The following is a 25,016-nucleotide window of genomic DNA, read 5'->3' on the forward strand; positions in this document are numbered from 1 at the left end:
GCAGATATTTTATAATAACAGCTAACCTGTAGTTTGCTTGAAAAGCAAGATGAGTCCTATAAATGTACTTTTTATATCATGTGTATCAAAATGTTACTAGCACTAGACCGTAAATAATGATGTATATAACCATTACATAAGGTATGGTGGGTAAAGGTGATGGAAACCCTTAAGGGTTTAACGGGTAGTAGAAGTATTATTAAACTCTCATCTACAGACACCAGACAAGCCAGGAGGCTTGTTTTTCCCTCAGAAATCTCATGGTGCTTTCACAACCACACGGGATTCTGGGTAGGCGCATGCAAAATAAGGTTAACAATTAGAGGCAAAGGTGATAATTGTTAACCTTATTTGCATGCACATTCTTCCGTGACAAGGGGCTCATGTGGTCCTTGAATGTATATAAATCAGTACTATCCATGTTCTTGTATCTCTTTGATGGGAATCTCAGCCCTCAGAACTAACATTTATTTATATTTTCATTTAGCCATTCTTTGCTATAATGCTGGTGAATGGACATATTGAATTCCATATCAACCCTGTGGATGGTGCCAGCACAAGAAAGGTCATCATCAAATCTCCTACTGGAACCTTTAGTGATGGACAAGAACACTCTATTATTGTCATCCGGAACAAGAGGTAATTGCAAAACATATAGGTTTATATTATAAACTCAAGAAAGTGTAGAAAGATGCATCAGGGAATGTTTCATATTCTTCATATATGACAAATGATACATTTTAAGGGAAAGATATAATAGAAACCTCTTAAAATTTTAGGAATTTAATAAAGTTCCATGAATAAAGTTAATTATTATAATTTGTTTTGAAACTGCTTTTCTGTCTCTCTGTATGTGTTGTACAACATAATATTGGCTATTTCTTTAATATATATATATATATATATATATATATATATATATATATATATATATATATATATAATATATATACACACACATATAAAACCTTTATCTGCTATGTTGTTAAGATATTGTAATCTTTGCTAGAGAAAAATATACATTCTATGATTCCAGTTATCAAGTGGGTCAAGTGGGCAGAATTGACAATTTGGACATTATTTTTTTAGACTTGTGAATGTACAAGTGGATGAAGGAAAACCTTCCGAGGTGAAGATGAACGGACCATCTGTCGATTCCATCTCTATAAATGCTTCCAATTTTTATGTCGGTGGAGTCCCTGGTAAAATGGGCACAGCCCCCCTCAAAACAAGCCAGTCTTTCTACGGATGTATACGCAATCTGGTTGTAAATATTAGACAGTTTCATAATACTGTCTAATATGCATTAATCCAAAAAAAAAGCACAAAACTTTAGATAACTTATTTTTAAGCTGATAACAGCAATAACAATGGCGGGTGTTCTGTTTTAATGCTTATGTTAACCAATATTTTTAATTAAAAAAAATAAGCTCAACACTTATTTATACAAATATATTTTAGTTTATAAAATATTTAAACAACTTTTATTTTTGTTTAGTTTATGTACTCTGTTTTATGTAAGTGTTAATTCTCTTTTTAAGGAAAAAATAAACTGCTAATAAACTGTGTACAAAATAATACATTTTCCCTTTTGCAATAAAGGCAGATGGATTTCACCAATGTCCTGAAATATGAGGGGGTTCATATGGATAGCTGCATGCTGTCAGAGAAGCCTAAATCCATTGCCCAGCTGGAAGTGGAAGTGCTGCCGACTGCAACGCCTGCTCAGCCTGTCACAGAGAGAAAATTAACTACCCCCATACAGAAGTCATTTGTAACTAAGGTAAAACAGTCTATTCTAGAAATTCTCATTCAATAAGGTTTTCTAATAACCATGAGTTCCGTGCAAATTAAGAATGAACAACTCCAGTAAATTTTGAATCAAACAGGGGCAGTGGTTTATCATTCGGGGGTGGCAAAAAGGGTGAGAAGCTAAGCCCAGAATTCCTAGGGGTCAGCTAGCTCTGCAACAACTGATCTATTAGTAGACGGTGTCCCATCGGAAAGAACAGTAGGGTTTGTGTTATACCATGGTGCTGATACGTAGGTTCCATAAAAAATGGCAGTCTAAGTTGTGGGGTAAAATTGTTTCCAGGGGTCCCTAGAAGGTCATGTGTGTCTACATCTTGTTACATGAGTATGCTGCTCCTCTAGGACCAATGCCGTAAAATCTATTTTAAGAAAATGTATCTTTAATAAAACCGTTATTTTTCATACAGATATTAGGTCCTTTACCAGTTTATCCTCACCACTGGTTAGTTCACAACTCCTGTCCTTTAAAAAGCTAAGGCATTTTAAGTGTTTGAAAATGTAGTTAATATTATATTTATTTGTCAATAAATTTGTCAATATATCTATAAAAGTGACATTTTTGCCTGCAGCCATTGCAGTGCGCACTGGAGATGATGCCGGACCATGTGTCAGATGCTCACCAGTTTGGCCTCACTCAGGGAAGCCACATTGTACTGCCTTTTGACCAATCAGCTGTCAGAAGAAAGTAAGTACATTGTAAAGCTGATTATAAATATATAATATTTAAGAACATATGTACTTTCCAAGACAAGTAAACATGTTATAATAACTTTCAAAGAGATGTCGACAAACCTTTATGGTGATATGCTCAGGTTACAGTTTCACGTCAACTGATGGATTTGTTATTTTGTCATGTTTTGTAATCAATTGATTTTGCTCTATTTGGTAGGGGTATCCGGTTTGTACAGTTCCTTTTGTTGAGGAACCACAACCTCCATGATACTAAGCTAGGAATAAATGAGATTATTTTCTTTGACTGAGCACTCCAGCCCTATTTCCATGTTAAATGCATCTTGCATGCACTCCATATCATTTTACTGCATGCAGAACTGTGCAAACATTCTTTAGTTATTCAAGTTTTTACTTTTCATGTAACTCCTCCTCCAGCTGCCTTTACTGAGAGCAAGGTTCATACTGCAGTATGCTTCTTGCATGTGTCCAGTAGAACTCCCATGCTTGTCAATGGAAGCTGTGCTCCCATTGGGAGTAGCAGCAGCCAAAGACAATGTATGCTATTTGACCACTGATGTTTTGTTAGCATAGAAGAGATTGTTTGCCACTTCAGTGACAATGAGACTGCTTCTGAGTATGATGATATTTGCATTAAATGAGGTAGATATGTTAACTCCAATCACTAAAGGTTGTATGCCCTTATTTTCAGTAAAATAATGCAAAATGAAATAAGAAAACTATTTTGGAAACTAGACTTTTCATTTAAGGATGCTGCGTGAACATCGTGGGAGATATAGTTCCTGCCGGTGACCTACATGTCACTACCTGATGTATAATACATCATAGTAATTACAAAATGTTCTAAAATCAAACTGATTACAAATCTGATTAAATCCGCTATTATATTATTTAATATGTTTTGCTTATTAATGGAAATAATTGATAAAATTCCAAGTATATACTCCTTCATCGATTAGTGGAAAACTGGTAATTTCTGAAAAAGAAATATGAAATTAAATAAAATTCTTTTTCCCAGACTCTCTGTACAGATGACTCTCAGAACATATGCCACCAGTGGTCTTATTTACTATATGGCTCACCAGAACCAGATGGATTACGCTGCACTTCAACTTCATGAAGGGAAACTTTATTTCTTATTTGATATGGGAAAAGGACGGACTCAGGCTTTCCATACAGCTGTTATTAATGATGGAAAGTGGCACACAGTAAGTGACTGCTGCTTATATTTTCAGTTACTTAAGATCAAGTGAACAATTATCATTATCAACCCCCAAAAATCTCAACTAGCTGGTATTTGAGTTATAACCATGCCTGGGAACTTATAGTAAAACTCTGTTTAAGTAAGTCTCTAGGTAAGGCTCTGCTTTCTCACGTGTGCATTCAATATGCGGGCCGGAGCTCAGCGTTTGATCACATTTACTCCCTGGGAAATTACCAAGAGTTCCCAGGTTTGGTTATATCCTACAAAAGAAGAAAACCTCTGCCTCATCATTAGTTTATTTCACCTTTCTAATCTACTGCACAATGGCCAATCATTTTGTTATTAGAATCCGTCTCTAGGCGTATTTTTCATCGACACCATACAGCAAAGATAATACTGAAAATCATCATTTCAGCAAACAAAAGTGAATTAGTGGTCGCCTATGCACTGGTGGTGATATTTGTAAGTGTACAGACTGAAGTGGCCCTTTAATGAAGTCACACAACACTGTTATAATACATTTATTAATATGAAATGCATATTAAGAAGCAAGAATTTGATCCTATATTAGAGTATTTAGGAAATATAATTTTGTAAATTTTTTGCTCAATCTGGTATCCTGTCTTTATTATTATATGTCACTGCCATCTGTTTTTTTCAGGTAATAACAGAATATTATAAAAGAAAAGGTACGATTACTATTGATGGTCAGGAATCAGCATCAGTTAGTGCTCCAGGGGACAGCAATACTTTGGATGTGGAAGGGAAGCTTTATCTTGGTGGGCTTCCACTAGACTATACAGCGAAGAGCATTGGGAATGTAAGTAAACAGCTTGTATTGAAACAAAACTTTGGAGACAAAAATATATTATATATATTATATTGCACATGCTATCAGGCTATTGATGGCCAAGTACAGTTTGAGGACTGACTGTAGGTAGAAAAAGATGGACAGGCAGATAAGCCAAATTCCCTCAAATTCTATTTCTGTACACTTGGTTGCTTGTTTTGTCTCGGAATGAAAACAGTTGTGGCCAAATGGCTGCTAACAAGAGGTGGCAATGTACTAATTAGCCGTCATTCTCTCTTTCATTTAGATCACACACAGTGTCCCAGCATGCATTGGCAAAGTTGCCATTAATAACAAACAACTGGATAAGGAGAGCGCTATCTCCATACACGCAGTAAATAAGTGCTACGCATCTGTCCAAGAGGGAACTTACTTTGATGGAACTGGATTTGCTGCCCTTGGTAAATATGACTTGAATAGCACTTACTGTGCATACTAAGCACCTTTTCACACTTAATAGGTTTGTATGTTCCTATCGGGTTTAATTATGGTTAAATCATGGTTTTAAGAAATAATAATTATTGTGAACACTTACTGTTTCTAGATCAAACTCTATAACTTTAATACTATAATAAAGCTGATATTAACCTAATTTCCAATAAACCAAATTAGACTCCCAATTGGTGCTTTTACTACCAGTATGTTTTGATTGATATCCCTGCTTGAATGCAGGTGACTTAATTAGATATATGTTTAAATAATGACAGGTCAAGGTTTCCACAAGGACTGGTATTAGTCATTTGGTGAACACATCTGGTGTGTCACTACATAAAATCTGCACTATGGTCTATTAAAGAATTAACATATCAGGTATGGTCATCACATATGATGCATCCTTTCTCTTAGAAAATATCTGATTCTTTACAATGATCTGTTACAGTAAGCATTACAATAAATGTAGAGTTCTTTTGTTTTAAAAATTCACAAGTATTGCTTGCTGAGGAACCTACAAGTATATAATTAATATACACGTTATAAATCTTTGGTTTGTAGTTAAAGAGGGGTACAAAGTCCGCTCAGACGTAAACGTGTCTCTCGAGTTCCGCACTACGCAGATGAACGGTGTTCTTCTTGGAATTAGCAGCGCTAAAGTTGATGCCATTGGCCTGGAAATCATACATGGCAAGGTAAGCATCTTTTGGCTGTCCTTTGTGTATGCTTTTGACATCAGAAATGTAATTATAACTGTATAGTGACAGAATTCTAGGAATCAAATATGCATAAGAAAACACTGAGGTTATAAACCTTGAAATGTCCTATAATGTGTTTCATTTTAATTAAACGCTAAACAGTTTTTGTAAAACATAGACAAATGAGATGAGTTTGTTGATTCTCAAATGTTTCCTGCCAAGGACGTAGCACATCCTTGACATCTTCCAGCTCATTTCTACATTTTTTAATGCTTTGTAGGAAATACATTCTGCCTGTGATTTTGCTGATGGATGCAAGTGTGTAATGCACACAGATCCACCCTCCGAGAGGAGGATGTTTACCTCATCTTACAAATGGGTTTACTTTTTTCTCAGACCATTTCTTCCTTGCCCCTAAAAGGCATCATCCATGGTGTCTCCAATAGATCCATCTAGTGTGATACTTTAAGGGGGAACTGTCACATACTTTAGCATAAGTAAATTAATTTATTGAAACCTAGGGCTGCAACTAACGATTATTTTAATAATCGATTAGTTGGCCGATTATTTTTTCGATTAATCGGATAAAAAAATGCAATTTTTTTAATTTAAAATAATGTAATAAAAAACGTACAATTTACACTTTCATCTCTTTATTGCAATGGCCTCTCTCTATTCACCTTCTTATTTTACTGACATAATAATAAAAGCTACAAGAACCCAAACACAGTGTTTCTCAAACTAGGTTTTAATACAAAGTTATTAGTAAATATTAATTCATATGTTAACTATTTTTCATATTTAATAAAAACTATGAGAAAAAAAGCCTTGTTTAAATTTTTTTTATTTACCAAACTTCCCCCGGTTATGCACATCAGACCCCCAGCTTGCCACTCTGCCCCCATAAATGCCTTATACCTCTTATATGCCAGATTCCACTGTGCCCCCTGATATGCCACTGTGCCCCTGATATGCCTTATACTCCTTATATGCCAGTGATATGCAACTGAGCCCCCGATATACCTTTTACCAGATGTTTTATGACCCCCTGATATGCCTAATATCGATATGCCTTATATCCCCTATATGCCCTGAAATTCATAATACCCCCCATACACCACTATAACTCACCCATACACAACTTTGGCTCCTCCCCCTCCCATACACCACTCTGGCTCCTCCCCCTCCCATACACCACTCTGGCTCCCCCCCCATACTCCACTCTGGCTCTTCCCCCTCCCGTACACCACTCTGGCTCCTCCCCCTCCCATACACCACTCTGCCTCCTCCCCCTCCCATACATCACTTTGCCTCCTCCCCCTCCCATACACCACTTTGCCTCCTCCCCCCTCCCATACTTCACTCTGCCTCCTCCCCCCTCCCATACACCACTCTGGCCCCTCCCCCTCCCATACTCCACTCTGGCTCCTCCCCCTCCTATACTCCACTCTGCCTCCTCCCCCTCCCATACTCCACTCTGCCTCCTCTCCCTCCCATACTCCATTCTGCCTCCTCCCCCTCCCATACTCCACTCTGCCTCCTGTCAGCAACGGATCTTCACTAGACAAGGACTTTCACTGCAGCTTCATAGAAGCCACAGTGTAAGTGAAGTGCAGTAACGGAGGCTGTCTGTGCGATGCAGACACTCACAGGCTGACAGAGAATCATCCTCTCTGTCAGCTGGTGGGGGTCTGCATCGCACAGACAGCCTCCGTTACTGTCAGTAACGGAGCTGGGAGAGAGGCAGAGTGACGTATGGGAGGGGGAGGAGTCAGAGGGGTGTATGGGAGGGGGGAGAGAGACGGAAGTGAGAGACCGGCCGACAGTGAGGGGAATCCAGGTCTCCTGCAGCGTTGCGGGGGATCTGGATTCCGGTGTTATAATCCGATCTCTGTTTGAGATCGGATTATTATAAGGAGATAAAAATCGATTTGATTAATCGATGATTAAATTCGTTGCCAACGATTTTCATAATCGATTATTATTGATTTTATCGATTAGTTGTTTCAGCCCTATTGAAACCACCTACAGCCACTGCTCTTTGCCAGAGTCATGGATGTTGGGGTTGGAAATGTTGCTAAATATTGTCACCTAAAAATAACAATAACAAAGCCAGGAGTCTTGGGGACAATGCTCTTCCTGTCAGGTTATGTAAACATTTTGATGGTGACAGTCCGTTGGGCTTTATACCATATTGTCCTAATTCCAGCCAGAGACTCGCACCTTGTCTTGACACGGTATCTCAGTTCCACAAGAGACCCATGGTATATCTGCATACACATAACGTTTAGCCCTATGTTGAATGAATAGTGGACAACAACAAGTATGTGATGACGTATTCTAATGGGCTGATTAAGCACACTGCCCTGTGTGCTCATGTCTACTTCATGAGCACACACAACTGCAACAGATGAGTAGTGTCACAAAAGCGAAACCAGAGACATTATAATGGGATCCAAAGACTCATGTACATCATTTATATTGTGGAGTAGGAGGATCTGTGAATTCAGTGGCAAGTATCTCTTTTCTCCTCCTTCAGTGGAGGTCTACACAGAGACCAAGGGAGCCTGGTTATGATGACCCAGTGCCTCTTGTCTCTGCTAGAGTGCAGACCATCAAGGCATCAGGAGAAGAGTGGTCTGTACCATCAAAAGGATGATCTTGAAATGATAATATTAACTATATGACCAGAACTGATTTAATCATTGCGTTCTATTTTGACAGGTTTTGTTCCATGTTAATAATGGTGCCGGCAGAATAACAGCAGTCTACAAGCCAGAGAGCCCCAGCTCTTTATGTGATGGCAAGTGGCATAAGCTTCAGGCCAGTAAAATTAAACATCGCATTGTCCTTACGGTGGATGGAAATGTTGTGAATGCAGAGAGTCCACATGTCCAGTCAACCTCTGCAGACACTAACAATCCGATTTATGTTGGAGGCTATCCGGGTAAGAGCAATTTAATGTAAACTTCAAAGAATTATTTCTGGTTAGAGTATCCCCTGACTCACTGACTAATGTGTCTGTGGTCTTGTCTTAGATTTAGGATAGCTTATCTTAGACTTATCTAACACCTTCTCGGTAAGGTCAATTGAGACCTCAGTTTTTACACCTTTAAACTTTCGTATTTGTATATCATTACTTAAAGCCCGCTTTTGCCACTGGCGACACAACTAGAATGTATTTTATTTATTACTTTGTTATCAAAGCCAACATCCTTATACATATATTTAAATATACAGGCGCACGATACCTCAAAATGATCTCCGTTTGTAAGCTAAATATAAAACGATATGTCTCCAAACATTTAAAATGCAATGTAAAATAGTGTGGGCTCCATCACGTCACCAGTGTTGTGTCTACTTAATTAAATAAGGCGAGGCGCTGTGAAAACATAAAGCCATGGGGAAGGAAGTTTGAGTCACTAATAGTAGGAATGTAAGTAAGATGTATAAACAACTTCCAGGATCACAGGTTAATGTAATAATTGCAAGCTCCATTTGTTTTAACTCTTCCAGTCCACATTTTAAAGTTATATCAAGTTATTAAGGGAAAACATTCACCATGAAATTCTGTGTGCCGGCACTTTGTTAAAGTGAATGCTGTGCTTCACTGTATCCGGCTCCTTGTTCTATCACTTTTACTGCTTACAGAAAGCTATTAAATCTGCTATTACATTGATACATTGATGAATATCCATATCACAGCCAAAGCCATATTCGAAAGGACCTACTTTTAATTTATGATTTGTTTGATAAATTGGAAAACATATTACCGTATTGGCTCGGATATAGGCCGCCCCCGTATATAGGCCGCACCCTAAAAGTTTGGTGCTTTTTTAAAGAAAAAGTTTTTTTTCTTTAAAAAAGCACCAAAAAAAACATGCTGCCACTCTGTCCCCCCCCCCGAGATATGCTGCCGCTGTCCTCCCTCCCCGAGATACGCTGCCACTGTCCCCCCCCGATATGCTACCACTGTCCTCCTCCCCCCCCCGATATGCTACCACTGTCCTCCTCCCCCCCCGATATGCTACCACTGTCCCCCCCCCGATATGCTACCACTGTCCTCCTCCTCCCTCCCCCCCGAGATATGCTGCCACTGTCCTCCTCTGCCCCCCCCCTCCTCGACTTACCGGAGCAGACTCCCGGGTGTCTTGCGGGGCCGGCGAGGGACATCTACGCAATACGCGTATGCAACTTCCGGTACCGGTACCGGAAGTTGCATACGCGTATTGCGTAGATGTCTCCCGCCGGCCCCGCAAGACACCCGGGAGTCTGCTCCGGTAAGTCGGGGGTGGGCAGAGGTAAAACGCTTAGACAACCTCCCGTGCCGGCACCCCCCCCCGTGGGAAGTGCTGGCAGGGGAGGCTGTCTGAGCGTATCGGGGAGTAGGATACGGGTCCCCTGCACCGCTGCGGGGGATCTGTATCCTAACCCCGCTGCCTGCCCGGCGCCCGGGACTGCATGTCCCGGGCGTCGGGCGCTAGACCCCGAATATAGGCCGCACCCCCACTTTAAAAACTTAAAGTGGGGGAAAAAAGTGCGGCCTATATTCGAGCCAATACGGTATATATAATATATAAATAAATACAAAATTATAAAAATTAATTGTGAGCATGGCCCTCCTGATTTATCAGTTTTTTTTTGTTACAGATAATATACAGTGAAATATATGTACACAAAAGCTGACATAGTTGTCAAAGGAACACCTTTGACAACTATGTCAGCTTCCCCACAACTGTCCCCAAAGGTGCACAGAATGGAATGAAAACAAACATTGACACTCTTTTTCTTTGTTTTTTTTCCCCTCGTATGTAGCTGATGTGAAGCAAAACTGCTTGACCAGCCAGACCTCATTCCACGGATGCATACGCAACATGAAACTGGTGAAGGGCACGCAGACCGAAGCCAGTGATTTCAGCAAAGCCTTTGAAATGCGCGGAGTCTTTCCTCATTCCTGTCCTGGAACAGAACAATAAACAGGAGACATATCTCCTACATATACATTCATCGAACAAGATGTTATCAAGTAGAGGAGGTCTATACTTACATGCTGTTATTCTCAAAGTAGGTTTGGAACCAGCTCTTTAAGTAACAGCATGAAGTAATATTAGCTCACAAAGTGCTGCCAACGACACCATCTGAAATATAAACACGTATTGGGTGATACAGGGACACAGAGCCTATTTAATCTGTTATTCAGTACACAAAACCCCTGAATTTCCCAGGTCTTCTAAGAACACGGTAAAGCATTTGGGGCCTGTCTCCTTGCCATAGGACCTTGGGTGGCAGTTTTGATCTAATGTGAAAATATATCTTTTTTATTAACTGTTACCCCATTTTCTCAATGGTGCTCCAAAACTTTTTAATTCATATTTCCAACTCAGGAACTTTTTTTTAAAAGTTTTAGCAATTTAATTTTTTTTTGAGGAAAAATACAACAAATACCTAATTTTGTTTTTGCTCAGTGCTAATTGTTTTAAGAGCTGTTAAAATGCAAACATTTCTCAAAATGATTTACAATAAAATATGCATGACTTCTTTAAAAATAATGACTGATAGCTTTGATTTTTATTACCCTCTCTGCATAAACAACAAAGCTGTATCTGCTATTTATTCATAACTAACTTAGACTGTGCATCCGATTTACAATGAATTCCAAAACATAAATACTTAATATCCAAGTTTTGCAGCTATAACACTAAAAAGTATTGCAGATTCCATATTAATAGATATTCTTAATACATATTTTTGAGAACTGCAACAATGGTGTCCCATTGGACAATGTTATTTTTTAGTTTAATTTACTAATTTTCAGATTATATCATGGGTCACAGCCAGTGAGAAGCGGCCTTAGCCCAGCCATTGTGTGGGGGCATTATACTGACTGTGCTATATAGAAACAGCGAGCTGTGCTATACCTCAGCCCACAGAATAAGAGCATTGCCCCGCATCAGACTTTCCCATCACTGTACTGGAACATTACCACCCCCTGCCTTGTATCGGGGCTTTACTACTCCCTCTTCTGCCCCATACCTGAGCTCTGCAACCCTTACCAATCCACCAATCCTTATCTCTCTCCTGCCCCGTACTGGAACCTTACCCCTCTCCTTATTCAAACACCCGCTCCTCTGTATCGGAATGATGCCTACCTCTCCCACATAGTAACTACGCTGCCTTATATCCGATCATTACCTCTGCTCCATACCTCCTATAATTCTATATACAGGCACATGTGCCCTTATACAGAGGAATGCTACAACTATATACTGACACATGAGCCCTTTTAACAGGGGCACTTTATACACACATACCCCCTATATATATATATATATATATATATATATATACACACACACTGTATAATTGATTTATAACCAGTGTCATGCAATTTTACTAGCATTTTGCACTTACTGCCTTGAGCCAATTTTAATGGCGTTATACAGCAATAAAACCTTTGGTTGTAAGTGCATACTGTGCATTGTTGCAATTTTCAGGTAATCTGAATGATACAGAACCTGTGGTCGGCGACACTAGTGTTTACGGTAGCATGGATATATCAATTTAGTACCCTCCGATTGGTGATTTTCCTTTCATTTTAAAATAAAGGCAATTTCCAGTATGTTTAATTTTGAAAATTAGCAACAAAAACCAGGGTCAGACTTTGCAAGGTTGGTATGTGTTTGTCCCAACCCGGATGTAGTCATGGAGAATTATGTCGGTTTTTGTAGAGCTACAGCTGAAAGACACATGCTTTCTTCCCTTTGTAATGGGAAGATGTTCAGTAGTGCCGCCAAACGACTGAAAAACTGTAGCAGGAGGCAGTTTGTTCACCAAAGGGCTGGAGAGAGGTACAAGTATGCGTGTTTGTAGGCTACAGCGACGCATGGTGGAAGTTCCTTGCAGGTTTGTGGCTGCACTTCTGAAGTGAAATTGGTGATTTGGTCAGAATTAATGGTCTCCTTAATGCTGAAAAGTGCAGGCAGACATGAATCAACCATGCAATACCATCAGGGAGGCCCCAAATTCATTGTGCAGCATAACAATGACCCCAAACATACAGCCAAGACATATGCTGAATGACTATCTTCAGTGTAAAGAAGAAGAAAGGAGTCCTGGAAGTGATGGCATGCCCCCCCAAGAGCCCTCATTGCGACATCAACAAGTCTGTTTTGGATTACATACCGTGTTTCCCCGAAAGTAAGACAGTGTCTTACTTTCTTTTTATCCCTAAAAGCCCCACTATGTCTTACTTTCGGGGTATGTCTTATATTGGGAAAAAATTGAGAGTGATGGGAGTTATGATGTACTTTTAGAGCATAATTAGATCATGAAAAAGACATTGGAAATGGTACAGCATAACACCCATCACTCTCACACACTTACCAATCAACACACCTACCAATCCACACGTATACCAATCCACACACATATACACCAATCCACACGTATACACAAATCCACACACATATACACTAATCCACACACATATACACTAATCCACACACATATACCAATCCACACACATATACCAATCCACACACATATACACCAATCCACACACATATACACCAATCCACACACACATACACCAATCCACACACACATATACACCAATCCACTCTCACTTAATGCTTTCCTACCTTTCCTTTCTTCTTTCAGCTTCTTTTCCTCCTCTTCGCTCCTCTTCTTCAGTTCTTGTCTCCTTCCGGGTCAGAGGGCACGGACAGCGGTGGGCGCGGCTTCAGTGTTGTGCGCCGGGATCTGACAAGAAACCCCGGCGCACAACAGCTGTTGCCGCGCAGATCACAAGGGAGCGGTATCGGAGGTCATTAACAGACCTCCGGCCCCCTTGAGTGATTTTAAGCCGGGTTGAACCCGGCTTAAAATCACTCAAGGGAGTCGGAGGTCTGTTAAAGACCTCCGATACCGCTCCCTTGCGAGCCTGCTCCTCCAGCGGCGGACATTACTGTCCGTCTCTGGAGGGGTGCCGGGTGCCGCAGGTTGGCACCCCCTGGAGTGTGGCGCCCTGTGCGGTCGCACACCCCAAAGGTCGGCCCTGCTCTAAGGGGCCGGCCTTAGGGGTCTGCGGCCGCACAGGGTTTAAATAAAAACATTGGGGTTTTTTTTCAACTTTATTTAACATCCTCCATGTTAAATAAAGTTAAAAAAACTTTATTTAACATGGAGGATGTTAAATAAAGTTAAAAAAAAAACCCCGATGTTTTAATTTAAATCCTGTGCGGCCGCAGACACGTAAGGCCGGCCTTGGTGGGGACTTCCCGGCCCCTTAGAGTGGCGGACCCGGCAAATCCCCCGTGTTTCCCCGAAAGTAAGACATATGTCTTACTTTCGGGGTACGGCTTATATTAGCCGACCCCTCTGAAACCCCCGATACGTCTTACAATCGGGGGTGTCTTACTATCGGGGAAACACGGTATATATATAGAGAGAGAAGCAACTGAGGCTGCCTGAATCTGCCGAAGTCTGTGCCTGAAGAGGGGTTAGTTCTTCAAGATTTTTGGAAGAATTGATGATGTTTTGAAGGCAGGGGAGGTTACACCGAATATTGATTTGATTTATATTTACATAATAATTCTCTTATGCTAAGGGTGCTGAGGAGCAGTTGAGAAGATCCTCTGATCTCCTTTGATCAGCCCAGGGAGCTGTAAAATCAATATGACCACCTTGCAATGCTCCGAAGCTGAGCACCACAAGGTGGCTCTTGGGCTGTGGTGCCCAGGTGGTCATAACAACTTCTGTGGCTGAAGCAGAAGCATGAATGTAAAACAACATGCATGCCAGAATATATAATAACAAGAGTAATAGCCATCTGCCATCTAGACCACCAGATGATGGCTTGGCAGGGGTACAGAGCTTAGTCCTTAGCCCTCACAAACACATTTACAACCTGTGTCACAACAGATGCATCGATTTAGTTAGTATACAGAGACATTAGAGAACATTAGAGGATTAGTGAATATTAGAGGAACAGCCCAGTCTATGTCTTACATAAAATAAAATGGAACCCCATTTTGTGTGGATATCTGTACATTTTACAACATGCAGATTAATGCATACAGTATTGGTTACAAAATATTCTGACTTCTGTTCTTTTCACAGTGATGTTTGCTAAGGACAGTAAAATGAACTCAAAGCATCATCTCAGTTAATATATAGCATAAACTTAATGATCATGATAATATTTATGCAGCAACACCTTATAATTAATTGTTTCCTAGCCACGTTTTTGACAAATTGAACTTGACAATATCAGATCATATGTAATTTGCTTTAGTGCAATCATATAATTGTCTAGAACAAATGAGAGGAGCAGGTTTGTGTGAATACGTCATGTGGCCCGTAATGATACTGCAATTAAAACACCTATAATTAAGTCTGCATAAAAATATTTATCTTTAGGCACAGCCTTAAGTGGCTATGTTTTAACTGTCTGCAATCAAATAGGCTTTTGTATTCACCATTATCTTTTTATTATTAGAGTAGTTAATGCCAAGAATATGCTGTGTAATTGTAAATTTGGAATCCACCTTAAGCATTCGCCCCGGGCGTCTTACTTACTGAATTGTATTTTATGTATTTGCATTCAATGCCAAGCAAGCATACGTCTTGTGTTGGCTTTACATATGTCACACAAGGCATAATGCATATACCTTAACAGGCACAATCACATGCATTTATATAAACATATATCCACTTAAAGCCATACACACCGACTGCCCTAAACACAGATCCAAGCTCCTACCTATAGAGTATCTCTTTTCCTGAAGCTGCTGACTCAAGCTGCGAATGCCGGTCTTATCAGCAGTGATTTATCTGGAATGTAGTATATTAATGATGTACATCAATTAAGAAATACCGGTTTAATAAAATAAAATGTACATGCTTTCTTTAGTGATAAAAATAAGTATCTGCACAGCATATCATTCTTTAATTTTTCTATGTGTAACAGATGACTAGACCGCACTCAGCTAATCAGTGATTTTGGATTACATGGATAAAAGGACAGCTACATTTGTTATAAGAACACAAAACAAAGCAAGACTTCAGTGCATACCCAATGAGTGCCATTTAAAAAAATACCATCTATGGCATAACTATTGGAGATTTTGTCACGCTATACGGCCATATATTGCTTACCCCAAGTTTGACAAGTCCTATCTAATTTTTCATGGCTATATTGCTTACCAAATAACTAAATCAATGAGACTGCACTGCATTTTCACCCAAATGAGACTCCCAAACAATTGAAAGCCTTCTCTGATCAAATGATATACTACTTGTGTAGTTAAATTAAATGAGAGAGGATTATGTTTGAAAACCAGGTAGCTAAAGTGCAAAAAATCCTTTAGTCCTTAAGGCAGCAACTGTGTTACACGTCTGATGTGAGCCTTAATAAAAGGGAATTCAGTAACAGAATGTCTGCGTGGTCTATACATGGACGTGGACTATACATGGTAGCTTCAGGACACTTAACCTTACCAGGAGTATATACTATTGTTTTCTAAATGACTTTTCCTTGGTACTAACTTGATAACGTTGAAGCCACAGGCTAAATAAATGTTTGTTGCATGTTTTGTTTCATGTTGTTGATCCAAATCCATTTTCTCTACTGTTGTTTCCCTTATGGGCTCCGAACATTTCCTGGGTACTGGTACTTCATAGAACTTAGAAGCAATAAAACCACAGCGATGCGTACAAACATGGCAGAATGTTATTGTTAGTACATAACCCACATACATCACATACATCAATCACACTATTGGTATGACTGGAAACTCATATATTGGAAATTTATTTTAACACAAAAGACAAACATTATGTGACAACAGTAAGTTATAAAAATGCACCAACTCCTACCCTTCCTTGTTTCCGTAGAAAGTCAGAGTTTATTGTTAATAGCTAACTTATTATTTCATAACATTAACTTTGTTGTATACATTGATTATACACAATACCTAACACATGCAATGAGTTCATTCATCACTGGCAGTGAAAACAAACTAAAGATCAATCAAGTTAATTCTTATGTCAACAGTTGGCTCCAGAGAGAGGGGGTTATGATCGGGGAGAAAAGGGAATAAAAGGGTTAACCGGGGAGAAAAAAATGGTGAATGGTAAGAAAGAAGTAATAACTTGTATTGAAAACCTTATTTTATGTTCAATCACCTGAACATATAAAAATATTCCAGACCTCAGGGGTGTTACTTTCATAGAAAGCCATAAAAATGATGTCGCATTCCAGACATCGTTGGAAAGTTCTTTAAGAATCGTTGCCTCGGTCTCATCTCTAAAGGAACATAATCCTTTAACAAATGGAACATCAGCTGTTTTGAGCTAAGTTGTTGGAACCTTTAAGAATGTCTACATCCCAAAATAGAAATATACAGAGACACTTATTTTAGGAAGATACCCAGGTCATTTTTCCTGCTTCATGTCATTCAAGGACAGCGACATATACTCTGCTTTCCTTCTATCGTAGTGAAATGTGCATGATATCCAATATTTTAAAGGGATAGTATAGGCTGTATATATGGTCTAACACATTTTTTTTTAAATAGGGGCTCAAATTCTATTTCACCGAAAGAGAAAATATACCATCATCATAGATATACGGATACTCATTAGGTCCCAACCAGCTTATGTTATAGAAGATCTAAATATATAGTTTGCGTGGCAGTTTCCGGGATGTAACAGTTTTCTTTCAAACACTCCGAGATAACACATTTAAAGATGATAACCACGCTGAATAGCCAGAATATCCAGAATATCATCATAAAAAAAAAACACGAAACAGACAGTGCCACCACACTATATAAAATGTACAAATTGCAACACAAATCGACAGAAACAAAAGAGTAATTTATTCACGGATTGTTCTTTTATGCCAAGTATGTTGACTTTATTCTATTTCATGTTTTGGTGGGTTTTAATCATGGCTACTAACACTGACGCAGCTTTTAACAAGGAGAAGCATAGCAAACACTGATACGTGGCCAGGGTCGTGGTTGAGCTAAAAATGTGTGATCGGACAATATATTTTGATAATATGAATCTTTTGTCGCAAACATAGACACAAATGATTGTTTTTCTTTAGTAACCTGGAGAAGCCATTAGGTTCATCTGTAAAAAGCCCGATGGGCTGGTGGAATGTTAACTTGGATTGCTTTAGTTTGGTATAATAGGTTTGCATCTATATGCATCTAATGTAGTATATAACTAGCAATATACCAGAAATGTCCTTTTTTAAGTTAAGGTTGTTTTTTCAATAAATTATTTGAGATGCTTAGAACATTCTGCCGTAAGAACTAGTGATACAGGTTAACCTCTCGCTACAATACTGAAATAATGTAAGACTGGTTACACATACACACATACATGCACAATATTATGATACATTACAATACAAATTGAAACATCGGTGCCTGTACAAAATGATATAAACATAACTGTACATAGTGGTTTATACATAAGAATGTACAAAATTGAGATACCATCAGGCTGTGAAATACATAAGTGAGGCACTTATATCACATAAAACATTTAACGTTAATAATAAAAATGTTACTAGAAAAGAAATATTGTTACTATCAAAGGATTATGGGGTCCTAGTTTGTCCAGGAGTGCATTTTAACAGATACACAAGCCAAATCTGTACGTCAAAAATAATACTTTTATATGATCAGACTGATGACCTCATGGATATCTTGACCGTCTGTCCCTTATTTAGGTAGGTTTTTGTTGGTGTGTCATTTCACTATATATTTTTAGCATATATTCCCTAGAAACATTCTTCCATGGTCTGCTCTTTTCCTGAATGGTGTACGGTTTCATTCTCCTGGTGGTTTAGTACCTCTATTTCTTTTCAAAGTCTTGAGCCGAGTCTCCATCATTATTGTTCCTATTGCTCAGAGTCTTCTGCATTCCATTGGCGCAGTCTACTGCATTTGTAAAATATGTCCTTCAAATCACCTTCACATTTTCAGCTGTTTTTTGGCTTTAAAATCCATTCTGCGCGAGGGTTCACATTGTACACATCCAACATATAGGTATCTGGATCCAGGCAATGCTCTCCTAAGATAAACATAGGCAAAGGTCATTAGTGAAGACTAGGAAACATAAACCATTGCTATAAGACACTGGTGAACCATCTCCACCCAAAAAATACATATATAATATATATATATCAGTCACTAAGTAATTCTAGTATGAGGTATTTTATACTATTTATGGAATCTAAATAGAAAAACAATGTTAGTTGAGCTATTAGGCATTTACTAGTTTTTAATGAACCTGTATAAAGGGAGATAAATAATATTTTCTTAAAACTTCCAAAAAAGGACCTCATTGTTTAAGTTTTATAAGCAATTGCCAAGAAAAATCTATAAAATAATTCAGTACTTAAATAGTGCTGACACTGCAGCAGAAAACAGACAAAGACCGTAACATTAACTAGGCAATTACAGAATAATTTATCATCTCTGATGTTCCGATGCAAACACTGGAAAATCTTTGTTTGCTGAGCTTTGCTTGGTTAGGATCCAAGAGTCTGGATACTGCTATTGTACCACAGGAAAAAAGGCCTCATTTCCCAAAAAAATCTAAAGAACTTTAGCGAACTCAAAGAAAAATATTTAAAACAGTGCGATGAACGTTATAGTCACACTATAAGAACCATTTTTAAAAACGACTTCATAATCCAGTGCTATTGTGTAATATAAGCTACCACTTATCTTTAAATGTCTTTATGACACTGGGGAGAATACGGATACACTGCACACAGAATCACATAAGAGACAGACCACAAGTCAGACTGATGCTATATATATATATATATATATATATATATATATATACAGGAATGTATATTCCCATTTCTCCAGCTTTATCCCCTTTTTCACCACCAGTGTGGTGCCACTGCGACTAGAAACAAGCCTGATAATTTATGATTAAGATCTACCAAGGTAGGATTATTGCTACGGAGAATACTGTATATATTGATCTGTTGCAAATCATATTAAACTGTATTGCTATGGCTTACTTGCTGTATAAAAGAACACAAGTAAACTTGGTCCAACTTGGTCTTGGTTCTTGTGGTCCAACATGAACTAATGACCAGTAGAGTACTATCAATCAGTCAGTTGACTTTATAAAATCTAATTTGCTGATATTCTCTCACATTTCTCCCATGCCAGTACACATGATGTAAGTTCTATGGAACCATTTGGTATACCATGCTTACCTATATTTCCTCCTATTTCATATAAACTTTGGTTGTTTATTCTGTCACTGTCTGGTGTTCCGTTACTACAAAGAAGAAGACAATTTATAAAACGTTATAATAATGTGAACAAAAATGGGCACATGATTGAGTCATTTTTGACACCTTTTATTTATCAAGCTGCTGGAATACCTCTCTCATCTGCCGTCAAATTGTATGTTAATCTAATATAAAACATATTCAACGTAATTATTTCTCAAGTTACAGGACAAGAAGGAAACTCGCACAAATAGTTTCTAGGCACACGGAAGAAACACACTCTGGCGAAATGATGCTAAATTAACACAGAGTGTATCAAAGTAACATATCTAGTAGAACTTATTTTTTTTTTAAATCCAAATTGAAAAAGACATACACCGCACACTGTGATACCAGATTTATATTACACATAATAAAGGTCACTCTGTAGGTTATCCAAAATAATTGAAATGACTACTGTTATTAAACCTGTCATTTTGAAGGAAATGTAAAAATGTGGTCCTCTTCACACCTGTTTTCGCACTGAAACCTTGCCAAGATGTCTTTGGCTTTCGTCCGACTGTTCAGCTGGATCGCCATGGAAACCTTTGAGTGCAATGGAGCGTAAACTCTTATCACTCCTTCAGGTACATCACAGTGCTGTAATACAATAGCAAAGCACAACTGTGATAACTAGCACGGGGACTGGTATAACTTAATCAGGTCTTCTCAATCATCGCGGATGCCATGTATTACATCACTTTACATTTTATTTACAGAATGCCAGAAGAACAATAATCTTATTTACATTTGGAAAACAATGAGTAGCTTTTATGATCCATTTTGTTATTTTTTTGTTGGATATGTTAGATGCCTAGCCCACTATAAAGCAGCTTCTCATATGTTTAGCGAGAACTTGACATGTATGCATGTGATGCTGGTCAACAAGCTACATCTGGGCATAAGTACTTACATTGTATACTTAAACTCATAGTATTTCATTTCCTCCTATTTGTTCAGGTTACATATACAACTGACGTGCAGAATCCTGTTTATATTAGTTACTCAAATATTCTTTGGAATTTATTTAAGCCAGCTTTGGAAAAGTACTAGAAAAACTATTTTTTAGAAAAAAATTTTTGTTTGTTTGTTTTTTTTACTATGCCTTTAAATTACTTTTCACATTTGATTATTCTTTCTTGTCCTTTTGTTGGTCAATGACATAATCTCATTAATTAAGTTATCCACAGCAGGGAATAGCTACATTATAAATGAGATCAAAGTAGGTTTAAATGTATAGTGTAAAGTACCTATGAATGAAAGAAGAGATTATCAGGTTGTAGGTTAAATGAGGCTGCCATCGTTCTACTTTGTAAAAAGTCTATCTATCGGTGCTAAGAGAACAATAATAAAAAAAAGTACATTGAAGTAACATGGCCTTTTCTGAATATCAGCCAACAGTACCTCACGTCTTTCAGGTCTTTCTCTTTCCATTGTCTTCCTCCGTAACAGCTTCCTTACACTTTTATCGAAAATTAGCTGCTTTTTGTTATTACTCAAAGCTGCGTCATTCATTTTACGAACTTGAGAAATTAAAAAGGATGGAACCTAGGTCAACACAGGGAAAAAAAACAAATAAAACACATTAGTGGAGGTCCTTCTACAACGTGTCTGTCTTCTTCTGTATATTTGCCACCCAGCAATTTAAGCATAACATACATTTTCAGTTGGTTACTACATTGGGTGCTAAAAGTAACTTATTAACAAAATAATCAATATTCATCAAGGTAAACTGATCTAGAAATACCATATTGACTTTAAAGTATTTGTCAAGCCACATATAGATAAGGACGTCATGTAGTCCCAATATAAATTATTTTTCAAATGTATTCATTTTTATAATTTTTGCCCTTTTCAAACTCGCTTTTCACTGGAAGAAATGTCCCACTTACAACAACCCTATTTTAATTACTTAAGTCTTAGGACAACAACCAAGTATCTAATAAGAAAATAATAGTGTTATAAAAATGGATTCAAGTTCAGTATAACTGTCATACAATAGGAAACTACCATGCAGTTAAACAGTTATATATATATATATATATATATATATATATATATCAAAACACCAACGCTGAATTTTGTTTAGTTATATTGACATAATTAAAACATTGCTTGTTAAGATTTAAAATGGCGGCCATATCCTAAGCTGAGGTGGATATGTTTTTAAATGTTGTCTTACCGTCCACAAGATGTCTTGGTACCTAATTAGAAGTCTAACAATATGAGCCGTGGAGGCAGCTGCCTTCATTTCCTCCTGGTTTGCACTTTTGCCCTTGTAGATAAAAAGGTTGGGTGCCATTATCATCGATACATTCCACAAACTCATCTTATTCTTCTCTTCATTGGATACCACCTTTTTCAGAAAGTGTAGCAATGCCTACAAGAAAATGCAAACTGCTTATTCCCATATTTCCATCTATAAAAATAAGGGATATGATGTATTCAGTTCAGGTTATTAAACACGTATCTAGCTCTTTAAAATGAAAGCTTACATAGGGGGAGTCTATAGTCTGTTGTGGAAGTGTATTAGGAAACCTGACAAGAAACAGATTCTCAATGAAAGACTTTTATTCAATGAAAATAGGGGATTTGCCTTTGTTTCTTTCTCAAAGAGGCACTAACTGATCTCAGTGTTCTGAATTACCACCCTCTTATCACAATTGTATATATTTAATATTTAAAGTTACTAAGTAAGACTAAGTCCTGATAGGTGGACAGGTCCGGCCAACCCACAGAAGAAATTGCACAAGACATGTTGTTTATTTTCTAAATTCCTACAAATTAGTATTGACATTCATATATAGGTTTTAGTGTTCTGAGCAGGACCTTCACTAAACCTTCGTACCATACAACAAACGAGCAAGCAAACAGAATATACACAAAAAAACAATGAACACATACATTATACACACCCAATGAGAACACAAGGCAAATATATCTCCAGTATTCCTAAACTGAGTCGGGGGTCTCTCTAATTGCCAAGCGGTCCAAACTCCTAGTCCCACTGAGAATGCCTCTTGCACTAAGAATCTTGTGAAAGCAGCTCCAGTACAGGGATGGGTTGAAGGGGTTAATGAGAGCTAAGCACATCACCGAATGTGTGTTTTGTGCATTCTTTTATTTGCTGTGGAATGTCCCAACAAGAATCACCCAAATCTTTTGTAAAACAAGATAACAAAACAGACAAGTATACCATTGTTACACAAAGAATATGTTCCTATTTAAAACAAGAAGAACATGTTCTGATGATTAAGCTAACACTAGTTAGGGAAAAGTTGAGTGCTACATTATCTGATGACCTCATTGTCAAACATACCTGGTAGAAATTTCTCACTCTTGTAACAGATCTCATACTTCATATGTGGCAGGTTGTTCTATCTTTTGAAGGCCTTGGGCATTTGGGCATTTAAAGACCTTTTTCATTTTTATAAAAAGCATAATTTCGCCTTTTTTCATATTTTTCAACAAAGAAAAATTGCACACACAATACTGTTATTATTGGAGAAATATTATTTACAGTAATACATTATGGAGTTGCACTGACTTCTGTAAATTAGCTTATTGGAAACACTATTAGGTAGTGAACTCTTGATTTATTAGGTTTCTAATTATTTATGTGTTAGTGTGTGTGTGTGTGTATTTATGCATTTGTTTATGTGTGTATTTATTTGGTGTTTACTATCGGACTATAAAGCCCACAACTTACTTTAAAAAGGAGTCAGTCATCCCCAATTGTTTCTTAAACATATACATGTGTTCTGCATGGTATGTGATTTCCTTTACAGTTCAACAAGAAGTAAATTAGAAAAACACTCTGTTTCTAAAATACTAGAGATTGTTTTGTATAAGAATAATTTGTGATCTTACTTTGCATGCTATAAAGGAATTGAGTTCAGATTTTTGCTCAAGTGGCCCTATTCCAACTGGCTTGAATCTTTTTCAGGTTTCTGTTAAGAACTCCAGTTTTATAGAGCTCTTGGGGTTCTGAGTCTATATGTCTTAACAGAAAAAGTCCAATGCAGAGAAAGAAAGCGGGTATTTATTTAGTTGACAATTCCCATGTTGACACATTTTCCCCTGTAAATGCCTATTATACCATACATGGGGCCAATGCCTGGCTATTCTTGCAGATGCTTGCGTTTAATATAATTCAGGTTTCACATTTTAAATTGTCAATTTTATAAAAATATATTTTCCCTCTCTAATGACTGTAAACAGCCCAGAACAAGTTATCAATTTCAATATGTATCCAAATGTATATTTGGACAGCTGTAAATATTGGGTTCATGATATACTATATATTCATCAAATAAATGATAAAATAAGGATTACCAATAGACATATCAAATTTGAAAACACTACATTGAATAATGAGAAAACCACAGTCACAGAAACTGGAGCTGGAGTTAATGGTAAGAGGGTGTATGTGATTTCCAGGTCATCATAAGAGTAATCTACCGAGACTAACAACTTGGTATGAAATCATAGTGTTCATACCACGCACAGGGAGCTCCAATATCTATATACATTTTCACATCTGGTTTGAATTGTTTTACCAGGAAGTGTGTGGATAGGTAAACAGATGTGAAGTAAATGTGATATAGCAGGGTTGTCTTCAAATGATGTTAGTACATAAGGTTTTGAACATTATATATAACTAATTATAGTGTACATGCTGCTAGGTTGGGCACACTTATTAGAGAGAGAGCACATATGTAGAAAGAAAAACATAGTCTACAGCTAACAAACAATCACACAAGATCCAATTAGGTGATTAAGTTCAATGTGCCGATTACAAAGGAGATCACTGATCTCCCCATCTGGACCAACTGGAGGCGTGATCTATATTAGATGGGGCACCAGGCTATGACATCATCTCCCAGTGCCCAGCATTAAAGATGGTGGCTGTGTTGGGGGTGGTTAGGTGCACTGGCCTAGGGAAGCACAGAAGCTTAATTTTACATAAAAATAGAAATAGCAATAATTGTAATTGTAATACACAGCAATAAC

General features: G+C 37.8%; 1 protein-coding gene across 1 annotated transcript in view; it reads right to left on the bottom strand.

The window, feature by feature from the left end:
* Positions 1–18,562: 18,562 nt before the first annotated feature.
* The window catches only part of LOC128496996 (rho GTPase-activating protein 28-like), a 53,501-nt gene continuing 47,047 nt past the window's right edge, over positions 18,563–25,016 (bottom strand). Inside the window, exons 11-15 of the mRNA XM_053466836.1 lie at positions 22,186–22,383; positions 21,408–21,551; positions 20,476–20,603; positions 19,947–20,011; positions 18,563–18,778 (exon numbers count right to left, since the gene is read on the bottom strand). Coding sequence (XP_053322811.1) covers positions 18,687–18,778; positions 19,947–20,011; positions 20,476–20,603; positions 21,408–21,551; positions 22,186–22,383 — 627 coding nt within the window. The 3' untranslated portion in view covers positions 18,563–18,686. The remainder of the gene's footprint in view (positions 18,779–19,946; positions 20,012–20,475; positions 20,604–21,407; positions 21,552–22,185; positions 22,384–25,016) is intronic.

This window comes from Spea bombifrons, chromosome 5 (assembly GCF_027358695.1).
Source record: "Spea bombifrons isolate aSpeBom1 chromosome 5, aSpeBom1.2.pri, whole genome shotgun sequence".
Classification (NCBI taxonomy): domain Eukaryota; kingdom Metazoa; phylum Chordata; class Amphibia; order Anura; family Pelobatidae; genus Spea; species Spea bombifrons.